This window comes from Tursiops truncatus, chromosome 10 (genome assembly GCF_011762595.2).
Source record: "Tursiops truncatus isolate mTurTru1 chromosome 10, mTurTru1.mat.Y, whole genome shotgun sequence".
Taxonomy (NCBI): Eukaryota; Metazoa; Chordata; class Mammalia; order Artiodactyla; family Delphinidae; genus Tursiops; species Tursiops truncatus.
Window position 1 is genome coordinate 13,157,712 of NC_047043.1, and position 24,177 is coordinate 13,181,888.

Below are 24,177 nucleotides of genomic sequence, written 5' to 3' on the forward strand. Positions count from 1 at the left end.
GGAGGAGTCTCACAGCAACAGGCTGCGTTAGGACTCTGCCGAGCCAGATCCTTGCCCCGAGCAGACTCCGGGTAACTGCGGCCTGGGCGTGGACACAGAGGTGGATTTGGAGCACAGCAGTTTTGACCGTCATTCAATTTTGCTTCCTGCAGCAGAAGATCTGAGTGGCATGTTTTCTTGGCCATTACTCCTGGGATACTACAAAGAACACTGGATTCAAAATCAGAAATCTTACCTTTGCATCTCAAATGTATCCATCACTAACTCTGCACCTTCATTAAAACTCATCTTCGTCCCTTCATTTGTAAAATGGAAATGGTCAATAACTCAGAGACCTATTGTGAAGACCACACATTGGCAAGAATACACAGCACTCTGTCTACACTGCGTGTGATTTCATCGGCTCTATCTAATTGTAGTAACACCTGACATTTGTGAAACATCTCATGGGTCACAGCAAGTTTTGTTCCAGCCAGTGATCCTGTGAGGAAGGCAAGACCAGGATTCTTTCCTACCTCCACTGCCCTCCTGGCTCTCTGAGAGATAGAATGGCTCTGGAGAGGAAGTTGGTGTGCTGAATTCAGATGGGGACAGGATGCAGAGCCCACTTGCACGTAGGGCCTGGTTAAAACCATGGCAGGTGAGGAATCAAATTACTGAGGGAAGGGCTTCCCTGGTGGCGCAGTGGTTGAGAGTCCACCTGCTGATGCAGGGGACACGGGTTCATGCCCCGGTCCGGGAAGATCCCACGTGCCGCAGAGCAGCTGGACCCGTGAGACATGGCCACTGAGCCTGCGCGTCCGGAGCCTGTGCTCCGCAGCGGGAGAGCCCACAGCAGCGAGAGGCCCGCGTACTGCAAAAACAAAACAAAACAAAAAAAAATTACTGAGGGAAAAACATATGTAAAGGATCACATGGGCCCTGGTGATCCAGGTAGATGTGCACTGGTCCAGAGCATCCTCTCAACCTGAAGGCAGCCTGGCCAGGTCCAGAGTCTAGCAGGTCACAGAAAGTGAGTTCTGATCCTGGCATAGACACTGACTGGCTGACTGACTCCCCCATCCTCCTCGTGCAGGTGGAAAGGGGCACACATGTGTATCTGGCAGATCTGGGGAGAACTTACCTCTGTCTATGTAGGAGCAGAGGGCTCATCCCCTTCCCTTAATGGTTCTGGCCCTCAAGAGTAGTATCAAGTAAACAGTCATAGAACTGGCTCTTCTCTGCCTGGAGAAGCATGGGAAAGTCAAAGCCAGGGGCAAGGAAAACTTCTTACTCTTCTATGTAATATCAAGTTCAAAGAATGCCAAAAGCATCTGCAAAATCCCTGCAGGAACAGCAGTAGCGAATTTGGAAGGAGCTGGCCCATGCGCTGGAGGTTGCACATACACAGGGAGTAGAATTAGAAAAGAAAGTAAACAGGGTTTCTGCTATGGGTTGACATATGTCCCCCAGAGAGATATGTTGAGGTCCTAACCTCTAGGACCTCAGAATGTGACCTGATTTGGAAAGGGGGTCTTTACAGAGGTAATCAAGTTAAAATGAGGTCATCTGGGTGGGCTATCATCCAATGACTGGTATCCTTATAAAAATGGGAGACTTGGGCACAGACACACACACATAGGGAGAACACCACATGAAGGTGAACGCAGAGATTGGGTTGATGTTTCTGTAAGCCAAGGAAGGCCAAAGATAGCCAGCAAGACACCAGAAGCTAGAAGAGGGGAATGGAACAGAACCTTCCTCAAGCCCTCACAAGGAAGCAACCCCACTGGCACCTCATCGTGGACTTCCAGCCTCCAGAACCGTGAGGCAATACGTTTCTGCTGTTTAAGGCACCCACTCTGTGGTACTTTGTTACACACCAAGCAAACTAAGGTTCTCCAGGAGCTCACCGAAAGTGTCATCTGTGCTGAAGGAGAATGGAACTTGTCCTAAGGCCACTTCTTTACTTCTAGATGAGGTCAAGTTCACCTCCTCTTCCTCTGCCTCCACACCACTGCCCCCCACCCGTCAGCTCCTAAGGTTTATCCTGGAGGCGTCTGGGGGATGTGGTGACGTTGTGGGGGGAATCAGTGTAGGTAAGTTGGGGGAGGGGGAGGGATGGTTAGTGCGGGTCCCTTTTTCCTACTTCACCTCTTGCCGGGCGTTTGAACGGAACAAAATAAGACCAAACGCCATCGATCCGATTTACCTCTGGGTCAGAAGACCAGCTAGCTCTACGACTAGGCAGAGCACCGGGGCTCACGCGACTCGGCGTCTCTGAGCAGCAGAGTCCCTGGGCAGCACCCTCTCACTCTTCCATCACCCAGTGAGTTTCACCTGTTTTCGCACAAACGCAGGCCCCCTTTGGGTAATCAGAGAAGGAAAAAGCAGCTCTGTGGAAGGCAAGGTAAGGAAATCCATGCTGGGCTGTCCAAAATTAGACCGGAATCCTCACCACCTAGGAAAGCAAAGCACTACCCTTCTCTGCGAGCCTGGATCACACGCCTGTGTTGGGAGTGGGATTTGCGGCGTAGACCTGAATTGTTCCAGCCTCCAACACTGCACCCAGACCTGAAACGGAATCTCTGTCTGTGGGAACTTTTGACAAGAGCTGGCAAGCTGAGGTTTTCTTTGAAATGTGGACGAGGGCGTAGCACTTGCTCTCTCGTGAGGGGCAGGGCTCTCCAGCCTGTGTGAGCTGCAGGGTTTGCCGTCATCAGCAGGAGGGGAAATTGCCCTGGTAAATTACCAAGTGGGGGAGATAGGAGTCAGGATCGCCATAGCGGAATTTACTGTGAAGTTCCAAGATTCTGTGAGAAGAAACCATTCTGATGTGTCATGTCGTGCATGCTATGGCTCTGTTCAACAAGAAAAGCTTTCATTTTAAATCATGAGAAAGCCGTGACACATGATTTGAAAATATTCTGCTCTGCTTTGCCTTCCCTTATGGCAAATAAAAGTCTTGAAATAAAAATGTTTCCACTGGGGCTTCCCTGGTGGTGCAGTGGTTGAGGGTCCGCCTGCCAATGCAGGGGACGCGGGTTCGTGCCACGGTCTGGGAGGATCCCACATGCCGCAGAGCGGCTGGGCCCGTGAGCCATGGCCGCTGAGCCTGCGCGTCCGGAGCCTGTGCTCCGCAAAGCGAGAGGCCACAACAGTGAGAGGCCCACGTATAGCAAAAACAAAAACAAAAAATGTTTCCACTGATTTTCAGATCTTTGCATGGGTTGCACCTTTCGTCACACATTCTCTCTGATATTACTCACCGGCAGCTTTAATGGAAGTTATTAGCATGAATGAACACTCTTTCTTAATGGCTGAATCCTGGGTGAAATCGTTTGTAAAGCCCAAACAGTCAGACAGAGAAAAGCAATTAATAGAATTCTCCTTCATCTGAAAGAAACTTGGATTGTTCGTGCAGTTATGTGCTGAGGGAAATGAATATGGTAGTTGATTATCAGGAAAAGTAGACTGAATCTTGCCCTCGGGTCAATTCACAAATGTGCTCCAAGTGGAAAACCCAAGTCTGCGACCTCGAGGAATTGCACAAATGTATCACAAGACAAGATCTGGCCCAATGCCAGAAGCGGATGAGGTCAAACTCATGACTCAGAAAATACGCAGTGGACCAGGCTCTCATTCTTTTGCTCTCCACTGTTGAACGGAGATCTCTTCCACTTTTCTCCTGCCCCCATCTCCTGTCATTAGAAGTAAAAATGGGATTCCCAGGTGTTTAACTTATGTAATCTTGCAAAGATGCGACATGTACTCTCTCATCCCATAGCCTGATTTTTGTTGTGGCCCTTCTTGCTCTGTCTGGAGGCATTTCAGCAGTTAATGGGAGTGATTCAAATGATCCTACTCCAATTCTGGCTATTTTAAGATCCTTAGCTTTTCTTAGCCATGGATTTCTTCTGTCTAAATCTGCCCGACGGAATTGGAAGCTGCCCAGAATCATCTTCTTTGGAAATTACATTTGTGCATCTAGGGTATATTTGTCGTTCCACCCACGCTCAAGCCACTTTTTGAGAAGTGCAGAGCAAGTCATGTGACAGTCATCAGTGTATTTGCACCCTTTTTTGTTTAAAAACATAATCTGCATTACAAATTGCACCAATTCCTGTATGTAGTAAGTCATCATTCAATAAAAAGCCCAAATGTATGCCTGTCACATCCAACATAATAAACTGCAAGTAAATACATCTTTTCTTAGTCCAAATCAGTCAGTAAATGATGTCTTTATTTTCTCTGTTATGCACCAAGTTTGCAATCAGCTTTATTCTTGATTCTCTCAGGCCAAGCCCGCACAGCTTAAGAGCAGTGGAAAGAGCGTGCTTTTGTCAGAAGCATTTGGACAGCTGAGGACAGGAACGTGGCCAAAGCCATCCATTTCTCCAGTTCACTTTGTTTTACCTCATCTTCGTCCGTCCAACATGATCATCATCTTCATCATAACTTCCATCTAAAAAAGATTTATTACGTCTGTATCTGAGACGATGCTGTAATACAGCAAGACATTGCTCCCTGCCTGCTGTAGATGAGTTTGCTGTTTACAAAGGAGTATGGTGTAGAAGAAACACTTGTGATTTGAAGACAAAACTGGGTTAGGACTGCAGTCTTGTCACATACATTAGGTACTTGTCTTTGGAAATATTATTTAACCTCTGAGATCCTCTGTTTTCTCATCTACAAGATGAAGATAACAGGTACCTCCCAAAATAGATGTGATGACTTTAAAATACATGTGTGTTGTGCTAGGTACACAGGACCTGCTCAATTAAGCTTTAACAAGTAACACAGATGCGATTTTACGGAAAAAGGCAAGCTACCCTGGCTATATCTACTGTGGACATATTATTAATAACAGTGATTTATCATACTGGCTACCACGATCTCCTTTAATTCTGTAACAGGTAAGGTCGACTCGTCATTTCCTTTTTATAAGTGAAGAAAGTGAGACTCAAATAGTAAGCCAGATTTTTCTGCCTTAAATCTGGATTCCCTTTTCACGAAGATCATAACCACTTCAGTGCCCTCTCTTTGTCCTTCAAACAATTCAAGCTTGTTTCTGCCTTTGGATCCTTATATTAGCTGACTTCTCTGCCTAGAAAGTTCTACCTTCAGTATTTTACATATCTGGCTACTTCTCATTATTTAGGTTTCAACTCAAATGCCGCCTCCTCAGAGAAGTCTTCCTTGACTACCCTATTTAACGCAGGCTCCTCACCCAGCCATAGCTTTAAGTCTCCCTTTGCACTTTATACCCTTCCACTGACCCATGGCCCTCCTAGCAGTAGAGGAGTCAAGTGACATAATGGCTAAGACTGTGGGCTCAAGAATTAGGTGGTCTGAATTTAAATTTTACTTTCACCACTTACTGGCAGGGTGACCTTGGAAAGTGGCTTAATCTTGCTTTCTATGCCTCAGTTTCCTCCTCTATAAAATGGGGTTGATAATAATGTCAGTGGCAGCATAGAAGCGTTGGTGGGATTAAATGAATTAACACATGTGAATCAGTGTCTGATGGAGAGTAAACACTCAATAAATATTGATTAAGCTTTTAGGGTTATGTGACACACCTCATTCTCTGACATTATCTCAACTGTTTGTGTTTGTTTATTGTCGTCCTCACCACGACAAAGGCATGGAGTCCCCTGTCTTGTTCACCACTCTGTCCCCAGCATTCTAGAATGGTGCTTAGTAGGCACCCAATAAATATGTGTTGTTAGTGAATGAAAGAACATTAGATGTATGTATATTAGAGACCAACGAGCAAAGGTGTGATGAAAAAGAGGTGAGGACACAGTAGCTGCATATTTAGGTGAGATGGTTTCTGGGGAATTCCTGCTTTTGTTTCACTATATATCAAGGATTTATTCTCTCAGTGCATTCCAAAGCCCTCTGTCCCCTCTGATCTTGTCTCTGGGCACTCAAGCAAAGATCTCATCTAACCAGCACCTCCACACATGTGCTTATGACCCACAGGTGTAACTTCATAAGCTGCTACGACTCAGGAAGAAAAAGGCACGCTGAACCCTCTAGAAATAATAGCAGATTTTATGGCTACTCAAGTAAGGCAAGGCGTGGGCTGACTCTATAAAAGATCTCTATCCTTATAAAAATAGAGCAGGATCCAGAAAGTGAGCAAAAGGTGGGGGGAGAGGGAAAGACCTTGACAAAAGCCACTTCTGCCACACACACTTCACACACATACACACTCTCACACCATGAAACACTCTCACACACATGCAACACACATTCACAGCCTTGATGCTTCTGTGCTTTTCCTTCTGTGATAGGAACCTGTACCGACTCATAGAGGTTGTCCAATTACTCATCCAAAGCATGAAGCCGGGCCAGGTGGTCATCGCACCTTTGCCTCCATCTCTTTACCTGGTCATTGCACCTTTGCCTCCATCTCTTTACCTGGCCAAACATCCACAGTTTGGCCTCATCCATCACCGTTTCGGTTACCAGTGCCCTCCTGGCCGCTCTCTTCTGTACCTTACAGCTTGGTTACACCCAGGGTGACCTATGTCCCTGTTTGTCCAGGATAGCCCTAGTTTACACACATTATCCTCAAGTAATTACCAGTGGACATTAAATTATATGGTCCCCTAATCATGCTCAGCTTCATGTGTGAGGCTCAGAAGAAGATGCCGAAATCCCAATGGGAGTCACTTCTAGTTTCCCCCAAAAGAGCTCCCGAGAACAGCCATCCACTGACTTCTAAGTCAACAGTAAGCTAATAATCTTAGGCTGTCCCATTTCTAAAAGGATGGCAAAGAGATGGAAGAACGTTAAGGTATTGAGGTTATGGGGGAAAGTCGGAATGCAGGTGAACTATAATAAAGTGTAATGAATTACAACAAAATAGAAAAATCAAAATCTTACTTCTTCCTTCAGCTTCCTAATGCTAAATATGTAAGTAGGTGTATTTTGCCATTTGGAATAAGTACCACTCTGCCTGTAAGAAAAGCTGCCTGTAAAATAAATTTCTGTTTATGATAGCTTACGTTCCTGTTGAATTTCAACTTAAAATATGTCGTTCAGTGTTTGTACATTCTCCTGGAACAAGTGGACTTAAAAGTCTAATAAACTTTCACTTCTGTATGACTGGGATGAATGCCCACGCAGGTTGAGATTCAACTACTTGCAGCAACGCTTCCCCAAAATGCACATCCTCAACACACTGTATACTCATTTACACAGTCACCACTCATAGCAGGAGGTCCAGAAGATCGGTCTAACAATTCTCCAAGACTATCATTCGTGTTCTCATCTCCTGAATAAGATTCTAATTCTTTGAAGCAGGAAATAAGCTTTGTAGTTTTCTTACTTTTAATTCTACTGATCTTTTTACAGGAATAAAACATGAATACATTCTCCATGTAAAATATTCAAGTAATGCTTTGTACTTTTCTTGTCTACCTGAAAAGATCTTGCACATACTAGGCATAAAATAAGTGTTTAGGAAAATGTCAGCTTTATAAATAGAATACTGTCATTTGGCATATTGGAAAATGCTCCAAGTGTTCAGTTAAAAGGATTTTACTGTGAAATAGATCACACACACAAAAGAGTGTATAAAACATATGTGTATGGTGTAAACTATACTAATAATATGTGTAATGTTTAAACTATACTAATGATATGAATGCTCAAAAATTTATCATCCCGCTTAAGAGACAGAACATTATCAGTACTTAAGAATTGCTCTTCTTGTCAAGTTCCATATAAAACCATACTGGAATTTTTGTTAAAATTTTATTGATTCAATAGCTATATACCTTTCTATTGTTAAATAAAATAGAGATAGAGAAGACCACACTATACCCTATACCTATACCCTAATTATTCATTAGGGTATAGCCTAATGAATAATTATAAGGTAAAGAAACAGAAATTTACCAACCATTGTAAAATCTCCTCCGTGTTCTCTATCCAGAAAAAAGTCAACCACCATCTTAAATTTTATAGTAACCAATTTCTTGAAATTCTTTATGATACAAGTATAGTCTTATCCATCTTTTCAGTATTTATATACTGTAAAATTAACTTTGGGGCTGTACAGTTCATTGACTTTTAGCACATGCATAAATTTATGTAACCACCATCACAACTGGGACACAGAACAGTTCCATTGGCCTCCAGATTCCTTCATGCTATGCCTTTGTATTCAAATCTTCCTCCACCCCTAACCTCTGTCAACCATTGATCTCTCTCTCTAGAATTTTGCCTTTTCCAGCATGTAATATACATGGAACAATATGGCATGTAACCATGAGACTGGCTTCTTTTATTCAGCATAATGCATTTGAGATTCATCCATGTAATTGCTATCTTTTTATTGCTTAGTATTCCACTGAATGGGCTACCACAGTTTTGTTCATCCATTCACCCACTGAAGGACCTTTGGGTTGTTTCCTGGTTTGAGTGATTATGAAGAATGCTTCCATAAACATTAATGTGCAGGTTTTTTGATGAACTTAAGTTTTCATTTGTCTAGGTTAAATATGTAAGAGTGAGATTGTTGGGTCAGACTGTAAGGGTATGTTTTACTTGGTAAGAAACTGTCAAACTCTTTCCTAAAATGGCTGCACCATTTCACAGTCCCACCAGCCTTGTTTCTTTGCCATCACAAGAATTGCAAGTTTTATACTTTTATTTTTGTTTTAGCCATTCTAACAGATGTATAGTAGTGTATCATTGTTGTTTTAATCCGCCTTTCCTTAATGAGTGATGGTGTTGAGTATCTTTTTATGCACCTGTTTGACATCCCTATATCCTACTTAGAGAAGTGTCTACTCAGATCCCAGTCCCACTTTTAAATTGGGTTATTTATTGAATTTTGAGAGTTCTTTATATATGCTGGATACAAGTCCTTTGATGCATATGAGATTTGCAAATAGTTTATCTCTGTGGCTTCTTTTCATTCTCTTAACCTTGCCGTTCATATTTTAATTTTTAAATTTTGATGATGTCCACTTTATCATTTTTTCTTTTATGGATCACGGTTTTGGTGTCATATCAAAGAACTCTGCCTTACCTAATAAGATTGTAAAGATTTTTTTCCCATTTTCTTCTAAAAGTTTTGTAATTTAAAAGAATTCTTGACTTAAATATAAAGTCTTTTAAGTTGAATTTTGTATACAATGTGAGGTATATAGGTGTCCAATTGTTCCAGGACCATTTGTTGAAAAGACTATCTTTTCTCCATTGAATGACCTTTGTTAAATAAATTGGCCGTATTTGTGTTGGTCTACTTCTAGATTTATTTTCTATATGATTCTTATGCAAGAATCATACTACCCTTAATAAGTGTAAGTCATAGAAATCCAGTAATGTGATTTCTCTATTCTTTCATGAAACTGTTTTGGTTATTTTAATTCTTTTGATGTCTGTGCAAATTTTAGAATCAGTTTGTCTATTTCTACAAAAAATTCTGCTATTTTCTTATTAAAATTACATTGAATCTGCAGATTAATTTGGGAGGTATTAACATCTTAACTATACTGAGTCTTCTAATATATTAGCAAAGCATGTCCATTTATTTGCATCTTTGACTTCTTTAAATGATGTTTTGTGTTTTTAGCGTATAGATCCTACAAGTCTTTTGTCATATTTATACTTAAATATTTAATTTTTGGAGCTATTATAAATGGTAATTTTTTTAAATTACAGTTTCCAATTGTTTATTGCTAGTATCTAGAAATAAGATTGATTTTTGTACGGTGACCTTGTATCCTGCAACCTTGCTAAATTGACCTACTAGTTCTAGAGGCTGGTTTTGTAAACCCCTTGGTATTTTCTATACAGATAATCATACTGTCTCTGAAGGGAGATAGTTTTATTTCTTCCTCTCCCGTATGTATGCCTCTTTTTTTCTTGCCTAATTGCGCGAACTAAGTCTTCCATTGTGATGTGGAATAGAAGCGATAGAAATGGATATCCTTGTCTTGCTCCTGATCTCAAGGGGGAAGCATTCAGTCTTTTCCCATTAACTCTGGTGTTAGCTGCAGGTTGTTGATGTTCATCAGGTTGAGGAAGTTCCTTATTGTTACTGGTTTGCTGAGTGTTTTTATCATGAAGTTGTTTTGGATTTTGTCAAATGCTTTTTCTTTGCTTCTTTGGAGACAATCATGTGGTTTTTGTTTTTTAGTCTGCTAATATGGTGAAGTACACTGATTCTCAAATGGTGAACCAGACTTGCATCCTGAGATAAAATCCATGTAGATGTGATTTTTTGGGTACATATTGTGGGATTTCATTTGCTAATATTTTGTTGAGAATTTTGGCATCTACTTTCATGGAGGATATTGTTTTTTGTTGTACTGTCATTGTCCCATTTTAAGATCGAGGTAATGCTGATCTTCTACGTGAGTTGGGAAGTGTTCTCTCCTTTATTTTCTGTTTCACATCAGCCACACGCATGTACAGGTTGGGGCTTCACGGAGAGTTTTATGGGATTCTTTCCTCAAGCTCCTTCTCGTCATGACTTCCTCCATTCTCTTCAGCTCCCAGAGTCCCATTGTCCTAGTTCCTGGGTCCAAAATATAGGATTTTATCTTTCACCTTCTGTTTCACACTTCCCATGGTTGGTTCCACTTCCAGAGCGAAGCAGTAAAAGAAAAGAAACCATGGCAGGACTTCCCCTCCTCTATCAGGTAAAGTAACTCCCTTTACCCCCATTTCTTTCCACAGAGGGAAGGAATTTTTTTCTCTCCAGGAGTTTTAGGTGCCTGTGCACTGCTGCAGCAGTGTTAGCAGCCGTGACTCATTTTCAGGACTAGGTCTTGCCTCATGGAATGGCCAGGAGAGAAGAAAACAGGTGGTTTCTCCTACTCTCCATCCTCCTTCCCATCCCCACCATCTTCCTCCTCTGCTTAGAAAGAAGGATTTTCTCCTGGAGCTTGTTCTGACCATTGCCTATAGCACAGTTCCCGAGTTCAGGCTACAGTGGGACTAATCCAGGAGATACAGGAAGAGAAAAAAAGAGGCAAGTTGTTACCCTATGCACCATTCTTCAACTTTTTAATTCCTTCTCCAATCTACCTCCTATTATTTATTTTCAGGGTCCTCAAATAGTTGCTTTGTATATTCTGTCCAGGGTTTTTAGTGCTAGGCTGTAGGAGAGATAGCGTATAGTGTGCTTACTCCATCAACTGAGACTGGAAGTCTGGTCTTTCCCATTTAAAGAAAATTTAGTATCTATATTAGACCTCTTTTAATGTTCCCGTTCATCCTTTTCTTTTCCTTATGATTCATTTGCTAAAGGACTTGGGCCATTTGAGCTGTAATACATTTCCCATACTCTAGATTTTGTGGATTAAGACTCAGGTTTGATCACTTTTGCAAAACTATAGGTGACAGGGTATTCTTTCAATGGGAGGCAGATAATGTCTTGCCTATTTTTCTATAATCTTTATAGCCATTATATTCAACCTCTAGATCCATTAATTCATTAGTGGGTGCAATGAATGGTAAAAATGACGTTATTAACTTCCATGATTTCTTTTTTATTGATTTATTGGAATACGTATAAAGAGAGACACATCCCTCTATCTGTTATTTGGTTACTCAAGGGTATAGTTATAATAGGGAGGTCAGGATAATGTTTCTCTTTCCTTGCAATTATTATCTTTAGCGAAGCTCAGATTCTTCCATCTTCGATGAGTGTGATCCTCTTCAAGTTGGCTACTGAATTTTTTTTGATATGACTCTAGTCATCTTTGATAACTTCCTTGCTACCTGATATAGCAAGATATTCCAGGGACTTTTTGTGTATTTCCTACTCCAAATCTAGAATCAGCCATTTCCCCAAGAATCATTGATATCATTCAGTGGGAAGTCAGTTGTGTTTCAATACCATCATCTAAATGCTAGGGGTGATTATTGCTACTGCGTTGGTCATTGTTTTTAAGGAAGTTTTAGTGTATAGACCTAGAAAAAATATATATGAGATAAAATATCTAACGAGCTCAACTGACATTTTCTATTTAAATTCAAGATTACAGATTTTTTACTCGAACTTTTCTGTATTACATTCGTATCTCCTTTCTTCCACACTAAGAATCCTAGTTCCAAAGAATACTGAGGACAATAGATTAGAATACACCATAATTATTTGTTTAAACCACAAAGCATATACAGCAGTCTCATAAAAGCAAGCTAATTCTACCACCACCCATGTAATTACTGAAAATATTTTTTAAAGTTTTCACACTCTCCCCATTTTTCACAATTGTCCAGTATCTACACTGTCAGAGCATATATCCATTACATACTATATCCTCTTCCTTTTGAGCCTCTTTTAGTCTTGGTTCTAAAAGTAACAGTACACTTGATGTTTGCCAATATTAACAAATGTCAGTATCTCTCCAGTTATTTTGGTTGTCTGAAGAGCATTCTTTAATAGATGCTGCAGGAGGAAGTCATATGAATAATATTCCCTGCATTTATGCATGTTTACTAGTTTGTCCTAGTTATGTTTGAAAGTCAGTTTTGCTGGATATAAAATCCTTAGCTCACATTTTTCTTTCTTTAATATTATATATATATATATATAATTTATTTTCTGTTGTTATTAGAAGGTCTGACAATAATCCAATTTAATTTCCTGTATAAATTGAGTGTTCTTTTTAGCTAGATGCCCAATGGATTTTTTTCCCTTTTCTTTAAGGTCCAGTAATTTTATTGGAGTAAGCCTGGGTGTTAGTCATTCTAGGTTGATGTTCTCAGGTGTACGGGGTGGCTTTTCCATATATAGTTTCAAAACATTACTATTTCAGCCCTGGCTAACAGCTTGACTGCAGCCTTGCAGTGGACCCAGCTAAGCTGTGCCTAGACTCCTGACCCAAAGAAAACCTTGAAATTCTTTAAGCAGTATAGTTTGTGGTTATTTGTTATAGCCACAATTCAGTTATCCTGAAGTATAGGATTTGAGCGGATTAATGAAATCATGTAAAGTGCTTGACACATTGCCTTACATATATGAGAACTCAATTAGTATTAGCTATAATGTAAGTAACAAAATTCAGAATCCCCCCCCCTCAAATAAGATGAAGGAACATTTTTAGCTTCAGATTTCTAAGAATCTGAATACAATGTTTGATAGAAGAATGATATTGCTGAGGTGGTTATATTCACCAGAGGCTCTCATAAGCTAATGTCCCCATGCAGACACTGTGTAGCAAGCAGGACTCTGTAAAGATGTGATATGATTTTTTAGTTTGAAGAGCCAGAAACCGCCTTTTTTTTTTTTTTTTTTTTTGCGGTATGCGGGCCTCTCATTGCTGTGGCCTCTCCCGTTGCGGAGCACAGGCTCCGGACGCGCAGGCTCAGCGGCCATGGCTCACGGGCCCAGCCGCTCCGCGGCATGTGGGATCTTCCCGGACCGGGGCACGAACCTGCGTCCCCTGCATCGGCAGGCGGACTCTCAACCACTGCACCACCAGGGAAGCCCCCAGAAACCAATTTTAAATTAGCCATAGTCCTTAGAAACCTGGAGCAAAGTAGATCTTCACGAGTACCATGTATTGCCTCCTTACCCCCTGATGGACTGGTGCTATTTTTATATAGTTGGAAGTTGGGATTGATTATGTCTATATGAAGTGCTGAGCATTTAGTCTGCCCCATTGAATCTATCTCACCAGACTGATCCAAGGTCTGAAATCTCCCCTGTGACCTTGCTAAAGATAGCTCAGGTAGCAAACACAGAGTGTAGTTTGAACCTTTCTCATTCTGATGACAAAATCCTCAGCATTCTGCTCCACTTGCTTTCACATAGTTTAAGGCACAAATCAGAACTGTAGTATCATGATGGGGCATATTCTCCCAGCCTATCTTGGAGAAAAACCATACATTTGTTTCAAGCATTTTGCCTGCAGGTCCCCATTGCCAATCTTAATAGTCCATCCTAGTGATGCTTGACTTCACAACCACATGTGCTCAATTAACTTGAGCTATATTAAACCTGTAGGAATCAATCCCACAGATGCCAGCAAGCTTTGGCCTGTGTTACCTCTTTTGCCCTTAGTCCTATCCTGCTTCTTTGCTCCAACACAAAGAGCCCTCTTGAATGTTTTCCCTGACAGGCTGGCTGGGCTACAAAGTTGCTACCCACATTCCATAGTCAGGTTGCATTGTCTGGCATTACGCTCCACTGTTTACTTAGAACAAGGGTGGGGACATTTTTCTGTAGAAGGTCACTGACCATGAGAGAAAGTTTTTCAGTGGCTATATAAGTAAAAAGCAGGTAAATATCAAATATAAGGCTCAGCCACTTTGTGTATTTAAAATTGTTAACAAGAAAACAAATGAGAAGAGAACAAATAATAAAAATTATTGTTTCATATCTTGGCTCTTTTTAAAGGAGAGAATGGGAGACAAGTAGAAGGAAGAAAAAAAATACTGTTGAAAATTTTAAAAATAAGTACTGATGGATGGAGTAAAACTCCAAAGATTTAAGGAGAGCAATTGAATACATACATACATACACACATATAGGTTTTATACATACGCACACATATATATGCATATATATTTAATTGAATACTGTGATGGTTGATTTTTTTTCTATTTATGTGCTGTTTATAAGAAACACATTCAAAACATAAGGATCCAGAAAGGTTGAAATTAAAGGATACAAAAAGTTACTCTGTAGAAATATCAACTGTATGTTTTCTACGGTGTATAACAAATAACCACAAACTATACTGCTTAAAGAATTTCAAGGTTTTCTTTGGGTCAGGAGTCCAGACACAGCTTAGCTGGGTCCACTGCAAGGCTACAATCAAGCTGTTAGCCAGGGCTGAGTTCTCATCTGGAGACTTGGGCTGGGGAGGACCTACTTCCAAGCTCCCTCAGGTTGTTAGAAGAATTTATTTCCTTGCAACTGTAGGATTCATGGCAGCCTGTTTCTTCAAAGCTAACAAGAAAGGGACAGAGAGAGAGAGAGGAATGGAGAGACTAGAACAACATCCAAACGGCCTGTGCTAAACATGGACCTCTTGAGAAGGAGGAAGATAAAATCTTGTAAAATTTACCATAACCACAGGAGTGACATCACATGTGCTGGTTAATTTTATGTGTTGACTTGGCTAAGGAATGCCCAAACAGCTTGTAAAACATTATTTCTGGGGGTGTCTTCAGAAGAGATTAGCATTTGAATCAGTAGACTGAAAAAAGGTCAACCCTACTAATGCAGATGGGAATCGTCCAATCCATTGAAGGCCTGAAAAGAACAAAAAAATGGGGAAACGGTGAATTCATTCTCTCTACTTGAGCCAAGACATCCATCTTCTCCTACCCTCAGACACTGGTGCTCTTGCTTCCCAGGCATTTGGACTTATACCGGGACTTGTACCATAGTCCCCCCGATTCCCAGTCCTTCAGACTCAGACTGAATTACAGCACTGGCTTTCCTGGTCCTCTAGCCTGCAGACAGCAGATTGTGGGACTTCTTGGCCTCCTTAACCATGTGAGCCAATTTCTACAATAAATCTCCCCATATACATATATATCTTATTGACTCTGTTTCTCTGGAGAACTCAAAACACAATCAATTATATATATTCAATACATATATTCAAATATATATTCAATTGACTACATATTCATATTTGCATGGCTATAATCTCCCAGATATCTTGCCTTCTCTGTGATCCTATCACATTTGAATGGAAAACAAATCAAGAGAAACTAAAATCGTCCAGGTCCCCATTAGAGAAGTTGCCAGTGGTCACTTTTGTATGGTATAATTGTGTTTGGGTAACCATGGGATAAGGGAAAATACAGGCTCTTGTTATTTGTCTTGTGCTGAGGATTAAATTGAAATTGAAGAATCAATTTAGCTCCAAGCCCAAAGTTTCCCCAATCTGGTCCAAATCATTCCCTCTCTTAATTCCATGTGTACACAGCTGGCCTCAGCATAACCTGAGCAACTACTATCTTGTGCTATTTTGTTCCTTCACTTGTTTGTCTTCTGAATCATCATCACAGCTCTTCCACAGTCCCTGTTCAAAGTAAATATCAGTTACTGAAAGAAATTAATATGCCACAGAAGCTTCCTTCGACAACAAAGAACATATTATGGTCACGTTTCAGTACCAGGAGGCTGCTAATTCAGACACAGGATGTTTAAACAGCCATTAAAGATGGACCTTGAAGCACTTTTCTTTGAGAAGAAACCATAACACAAAAATACAGGTTTTAAAGTGAATTCTCGTAAGACTCAATATATACCATATTTTCTCATGAATGAACCCTTTCATTTTACATTCATTTCTGAACCATTCATATCATCTTTTTTTTTTAACATCTTTATTGGGGTATAATTGCTTTACAATGGTGTGTTAGTTTCTGCTTCATAACAAAGTGAATCAGTTATACATATACATATGTTCCCATATCTCTTCCCTCTTGCATCTCCCTCCCTCCCACCCCTCCAGGCGGTCACAAAGCACCAAGCCGATATCCCTGTGCCATGCGGCTGCTTCCCACTAGCTATCTACCTTACGTTTGTTAGTGTATATATGTCCATGCCTCTCTCTCGCCCTGTCACAGCTCACCCTTCCCCCTCCCCATATCCTCAAATCCATTCTCCAGTAGGTCTGTGTCTTTATTCCTGTCTTACCCCTAGGTTCTTCATGACATTTTCCCCCCTTAAATTCCATATATATGTGTTAGCATACAGTATTTGTCTTTCTCTTCTGACTTACTTCACTCTGTATGACAGACTCTAGGTCTATCCACCTCATTACAAATAGCTCAATTTCGTTTCTTGTTATGGCTGAGTAATATTCCATTGTATATATGTGCCACATCTTCTGTATCCGTATCACCTTGACTTGCAATAATTTCATGAGATTCTAGCAGATATACCCCTTCTTATGGCACTTATATTTGCTGTGAGGGTAAAGGTAGTTAACTGTATTAAAACTATGACGATATTTTACACATATCAAGCAGCTTTAGAATGAGCAGAAAAGCTCCCCAGTCACCTGGACTGCAGCCCTGTTCCCTGCATCTGAAGCAGAATATCATCTGGTCATTTGTCTTTGTGCGGTGGGTTTTTCTGAGGTTTAAATTCATATAGTATTTGTGTGGCTCTAATCTCTCAGATGTCTTGCCCTCTCATATCGTGATCCTATCACATTTAAATGGAAAGCAAATCAAGGGAAACTAAGCTTATCCAGCTCCCTGTTACTCGGACATCTATTAGCGCCTCGTCTGGATGTTGTATGGAGTGATGCAAATATCCTCTGTGTTTAGGAGGTCCATGTTTAGCACAGGCCATTTGGATGTTGGCTAACAAGAAAATGGCCTTTATGCCACAGGAACAAACTTAAAATAGTTTATTTAACTGGTGCCTAGGAATGTTCCACCTAAACCACATTCCCATGGAGAAAGTCTCCCTGGTTACAGTTTTTATTGGTTGGTTTGTTTATATCTGCCCTGTCCCCGAAAGAATTTTAGACAGCTAGTCCCTGCTGTCAGTCTGATATGGTGTCCCATGTATTATTAATAAAAATCCTCCCAGTGATGACTTGAGGATGGGGATAAAGCAAACATTTTGGAGTTTTCTTAGTGCACCATTAAGATATTGCTAAAACCTCATTCTGGCCCTTGCTGTCACTTTTTTTTTTTTTTTTTTTTTTTTTGCGATACGCGGGCCTCTCACTGCTGTGGCCTCTTCTGTTGCGGAGCACAGGCTCCAGACGCGCAGGCTCAGCGGCCATGGCTCACGGGCCCAGCCGCTCCGCGGCATGTGGGATCTTCCCGGACCGGGGCACGAACCCATGTCCCCTGCATCGGCAGGCAGACTCTCAACCACCGTACCACCAGGGAAGCCCTGCTGTCACTTTTAATACTTTAACCTATGACATAGATTTTTAAATATAGATGCTATTGTTTTCATTTAAATGGCTAGGATTTTATTTTATGTTCACAAGTAATACAAAGCAAAATGATAACACCTGATCTTAATCTGAAAATGGGAAAGTATTGATGGAGGCATTCTAGGTAATTCTGTCTTCTGGGAAGATTCACCCTCAGGGAGACTAAGGAAGCTGAGAAATAAGGAAGACTTATTTACCCAATTTATCAAGACCAGGAAGTGATGACTTAAGTTGTATACACTTTTGTGATAATAGTAGCAGTTTCCACTGATCAAATACATATTCCATACCAGGCACTGTAATAGGCAGGGGCTTTACAAACATTTGTCCTTTACCATGATCGTACTATTATCACCAACCTACAGAAGAGGAAATGGAGGTGAGGGAAGGTGTGGATGCTGCTCAAAGTGATTCAGCAATGTCAGGCTTCAAACGCAGGTCAGTCTGGCTCCAGGCCTCACCCTTCAGCACGGTGATTCTGCCTCCCATGTGATGCTATGATAACACACATGTGACATCAGGAAGTCCTTGTCTGCTCTTGAGATGGCTGAAAGAAGCTTCATAGATTTCATGTGCACCCACATCATAGCTAATTTTGGCCTTTCTTTGGGATAAGTCTGGAGTAACTGTAACCCTCTGCATAGCCCTGGTTCTAATTTGGATTATCAAATATTTCAAGCCTCTTAGATAAAGAGACTAGATCACAGATGTTGTCATGCAGGATATAGTTGGCAAACATTTCCCTTGCAGTCATCATTCATTAGCAGAATTAGCAAGGTTAGGATGGAAGAGACCGACACTTGGAGGATTTGGTAGAGAAGAGATTTCAGGAACAACAGGAATGAGTGCTGTCTGCCACAGTCCACCCTTTTGGCTCACCGATATTTTTATATACTCACCGTGCGTATTTGTCCCATCTCCATAAAGATGATCCCAAAGTCCGTCAAGTTATGGCAACAAGCTCAAAGCTCAGTTTCTGAAGCAAATTGAAACCTTAGTTCTTCCTGTCCTGATGCAACGAAGGGAGGTGTGTCAGGGAAGCCAAGAAATTCCCTTGGAAAGTAAAACTGCAGGAAGAAAGAAGAGAGAAATGTTGTAGTAAACTCATACAATTTTAGCAGAGCAAAGAGAAAAAGGAGAGGGGAGAGAGAGTGGAAGGAAGATGACACCTGGAGCAGAATGCGCTGAAGAGGGGTCTTCAGGCGCCATAGACCCTCATCAGGAGGAACTCTACATCCGCAGACAAAATTGGAAAATAAGGGACGTTGTTGTTCCAGAAAATGTGTTTTGATATATTAACCCAGAAATAGTAACTCTTTATTCTATACTTAAGTTCTTAGACTCCTTCCTATGCAAATGAGAATCTCCTTAAGATTAAAGGATAGATCAGCATGGAAGTGTATTGTAGCAACTGCTGGTTCCATCCAAACTTCTCCGTTATTGGCAGGACCCTTACTTTTTTGTTTGGGTATCCTTCCCTCCTCTTTGTGACGCGTGAATAAACATTTATGAGCCTCAGACAATCATGGTGGTCCATTCCCCCTTGCCAATGATTATTTAAGGTGTGCCTGTCACTCAGTTCTGCCTACATGAGACATGGGATAAATCTGCTGGGTGGGGCCTATGGAAAAAAATGTTTCCTTAAATAGAAGAAATAGTCCCTCTTCCACTCCATTTTGTAGTAGTATCTGGATGTAATACTTCGAACAGAAGCAACAATCTTCTGACCCAGAAGAGGCTAGCCAAAGTCAAGGTTGACCCTCTGAGGAAGACAGGGCAGAAAGGCAGAAGGAATGACATAATCTAACCACTGAGTTAACTGGACCTTAGATCTTCCCTATCCAAGAACTTCTTGCTATGCGAAGTACTGTATCTCATTAATGTTTAAGCCATTTGAGTTGGCATTCAGTTGGTAGCAGGATTTGTTTTAGGCAGTTGTGGTAAGACACACAGACATGGAAATGGTCACCAGAGAGGAGGAAGTTTTTATTATACTCACAGTCTCCTAGAAACAGGAGGCACAGCGTGCCAGGAAGAGCCACACAGGAAGCACTGAGGTAAGATGAGTGGGCAGAGAGAAAGAGAGAGGGGGAAACAGTTGGCAGGAGCCTTTATTGTGGTTTCTGAGGGAAATAATGGGCTTGGTAAGGAAGCAGGCTTAGGACTGGCTAGATTGAATAATTTCTGTGGGCTCTGGGGCATAGGGGCTGTCCCTACTCATCTGGTATCTGGCCCTGGGGTGATTAGGACAGGGTGAGAGTGGCCCAGAGTACAGTCCCCAGCCTTAGGAAGTTTCCAGCATCCTTGATGAAACATAACTAATATGCATGAAACAGAGAACAACAAAATAGTGTCTAATTGAGCAAGGAGCAAATTATAGGCTTTAGAAAAAGGAAAAATTAATGTGGACTACCATTATTCATGAAGCTGTGACAGGAAACCTTGCACCTAAAAGAGTTTTAAATAAGTTTACGCCAAAGTATATCCATCAGTTCCTATTTTATCCTTTAGTGCCTTCGTTTTCACATTTGAAAAACTGGAGGTAACACTTATCCTTTCTCATAGAGGGAAGGGATGATTACCAAGGGAGATCCTTGGGATAAAGGTGCCAGGATGCAGAGACACCTGAAGGAAGAACATTATCTTGTTAACCAAATAGAAAAGGCAAGAAAATAAGAGATAAGCATCAAAACCTGAACAGACTGCATCCATTAACATAACCTGGACTGGCCCAAAGGCACAATATTGAATGCTTCTGGTATGGTGTTTCTCCAGCATCGTGTTGGCCAGAACTTATCATGTAGATCCCTTTTACCACATTTCTAATTATTTGGCAAACTTTGGAATCTTCAACGAGAGAAAGCAGTTATCTAGTGCCAGGGACTATTTCAAGAGCTTTTGGGACATATCAATACACTTAATCCTCTTGAAACAATTCTGTGTGGTAAGCATTATTATTATCACCTTGTTTTACTGATAAGGAAACTTACGCACAGAGAAATAGCTTGCCCAAAGTGTCACAGCGTGCAAATGGAAGCAGTGGTTTTGAATCAAGATAGTCTAACTGGAGCTCATGCACTTAACCTCCAAGTGGTAAAAAATCTCCCAGCACAACATTGTGAGGCTTTGTAACTGGTTGGTACTGCAAAGCAAAGGAAGAGCCAGCATAAAGCTCCTATTATTATTATAATATTAATTAATATTGTACAGGAGGTGTCCACAGATTGCAATTTCACTGGCAGACCAGGGAGGGTAATGGGGCCACCTTTACCATCTAGACGCCCTATTAATGATTCTGCATACCGCCTAGTGTGGAGGCCATGGTGGAGAGGGGTGGGCAACAGAGAAACAAAAGATGGTGGTAGGAGGAGGGATGTGGAAATGGGACAGCTGGAATGGATGCAAAGTGGGGAAAAGGTTGGAAAGCAGGGCAGCATCTTAGGCAGCCAGGGCTCATTCTGTTATTGAAATAAAATTTCCTGGCAATAAATTATCTGAGTATCTCAGGTCTTTTGTCTATGTTGAAATGTTAATGCAATGAACCACATGAGTGCGATTTCAAAATTGGTGGGCCAGCAGCACAAACTGGGAAGTCTTTTGCTTAATTTAAACCTCTAAGACAATGAGATTTGACCAGGGTGAGTTTGTGATTGTTGGCATGTTTACAAAGTCACAGTCTGGGTATTTTTCTTCTGGACACAGGTTATCCAGTTGGCAGGTACTACTATTGTAAACACTGGGGTAGACACTCTGGTAGATGCTGGGGAAATAGATGGAGATGTTCAGCCCCTGCCCTCAAGGATCTCACAGTCTATCGTTGATCGATGACGATGCAGCACGTGTGACAAGAGATGGCACAAGCTGCCAAAGAGGCACAGAGGGGGAAAAGCCTGACTATTCAAGGAAGTTTCCGGGAAGAAATGTCATGGCTGACTGTTGCAAAAAGATTTGGAGTCTCCCAAATGGAAGGGAAGGATGAGGAAGGACGTTCCTGGCAGAAGGGATAGGTGGGCAAAGGATGCAAGTATGAGAGAGCATGATGAATTCCTGCCCTTAGAAGATGGTATTTTTTTTCCAACTTAGCATACATTTATTATCTCACAGTTAGGACTCCATGGTCAGGAGTCTGAGCATGGTGTAACTGGGTTATCTGTTTCAGAGTCTCTCACTGGGCTGCCTTCAAGGTATTGGCCAGTGGTGGGGTCTGATTTTAAGGCTTGACCTGGGAAGGATCCACTTCCAAGCTCATGGGGTTTTTGACAGGATTCAGTTTCTTGCAGGCTGTTGGTCTGGCAGCCTCAGTTCCTTGCTGACTCTTGGCCAAAGGCTGTCTTGAGTTCCTGAGGCCACGAGAGCTTCCCCAACCCAGCAGCTTGCTTCATCAAAGACAGCAGCGGAGAGTCTGCCAGCAACTTGGAACTTAGCATCTTATGTCGTTCAGTCCAGAAGGGTCACCCATCATCTTGCTGGATGTCATTGATTAGAGGCCGGTTACTAGACCAGCGCACACTCAAGGAGAGAAGATTACACAAAAGCAAGTGTACTGGAAGGTGGGGGTTTGAGGCAGGAGCAGCTTAGGAGTCTCCCTGCCACAGAGAGGCCATTCCATGTCTAGAAGGAGACGTAAATCTCTATCCATATGCCCTGCATTGTAAATACCCTCCCAATTGAAAAACGTGATAGAAAATTCTGGCTGGATCTATAACAGCCTCCTAATTTGCTTCCCCCCCCCCCCACCTATCTTCTCAGTCACTGCAGGGAATTTGTGCACCTCTCTTGTACCCCTGAAACCAAGCCCCTTCCTGGGATGACAATGTCACTGGCTCCCAGTCTCCTATCTCCTAAATTTCTCCCTAATCTGATTACTACTATATTATTAGACTCCATTATCATATTACCCTTTTTAGCATATAGATAGAATTTTGGGTTTCCCTAAATGCTTAAAATAATTTTTACCCTTTTAAACACTCTTTAAATGCTTTTTCAATGTTACTCATTACCGGTGAGATGTAGTCACCTCTGGCTCTTTTCAAAGGGCATAGCATTAAGGAGATAACAGGTTTTGACAAGTTATTAAAGAAGGGTTAAGTCCACAGATTTCATCATCATTCCTGGCACAGAGTTTGAGGTAATATTTCCTTTTTATTTTGTTACATGGGCTTTAGCACTAACTAATCCCCCACGGGCCACCATCACCCAAGGACCTTACTATGTGAGAGCTTCAGTGACAATACATGGCTTGTGAGTTGCCTGAAAGAGATCAGAGAGTATCTTAGAAACAAAGTAGAATTTGTCTCTCTCTGATCACTATAACCAGAAATGGAAAAGAACACCGAACCAAAAATAGTAGCACCATTTACTCTGACAGAATAGGAAACTAGCAGCTTCTGCTTGTGAGTTTTAGCCTTTCAAGCAAGCAACACCTCTGTGACTCCTTCTACTCATCTGTCAAACAGCAAGGATGATATAAATGCAAATGTATTTCCCTAAACAGTGTCCAGAATTAGTACAGTGTTGAGCCCAGTTTGCACAGCTCTGAATTTTACCAAAAGAAAGGCCCAAAATAGCTGAGTAGTCCACCAGCCAAATGGCAGGCCAGGGTTGCCACGGGTTTTAATAAAATTCTATTTATAGCCAGCATCTGGAGCCACACTCACAATTGTCTCTTAAATAAAAGAAAGACAGGATTGTTGTATGCGTCATTTAGAACACAGTTTAACAGAACATTCTAGCACAGAAATGAACAATCTTGAAGAACAATCTTTAGATGTATGTGGGAAGGTAGAAAAATCACATGCTTTGGAGTCCAAAAATATGGTTCCTAATCTCCACTTGGCTTCTATGGGACTCCCACACCCACTATAGCCTAAGTCATTAGTTCTCAAACTTTTTCACACGGGAACCCTTATCTGCAAAGGGGAGCAAGCAAGTCACTTACTCAGGAATTTGAGGGAGGGCCTGGAGAAACTTCTTGAAATCATAATATCCTGTTTAAAATCCTCCGATTTACATGGACATAGAGAACCGTTGCCAGGGGGGAGGGTGTTGGGGAAGGGATGGAGTGGGGGATTGGGGTTAGCAGATGTAAGCTTTTATATATAGACTGGATAAACATCAAGGCCCTACTGTATAGCACAGAGAACTATATTCAATATCCTATGATAAACCATAATGGAAAAGAATATTTTAAAAAGGATGTATATATGTATAACTGAATCAGTTTGCTGTACAGCAGAAATTAGCACAATATTGTAAATCACCTATACTTCAATTAAAAAAATTTTTTTTAAATACT

The 24,177-nt window shown here is 41.3% G+C and overlaps 1 protein-coding gene across 1 annotated transcript in view; it reads left to right on the forward strand.

The window, feature by feature from the left end:
- Positions 1-1,724: 1,724 nt before the first annotated feature.
- STMND1 (stathmin domain containing 1) overlaps positions 1,725-24,177 on the forward strand; it is a 70,909-nt gene continuing 48,456 nt past the window's right edge. The window contains 2 exon segments of the mRNA XM_073810210.1: positions 1,725-1,804; positions 6,282-6,451. Of these exon segments, the coding sequence (XP_073666311.1) occupies positions 1,725-1,804; positions 6,282-6,451 (250 nt within the window).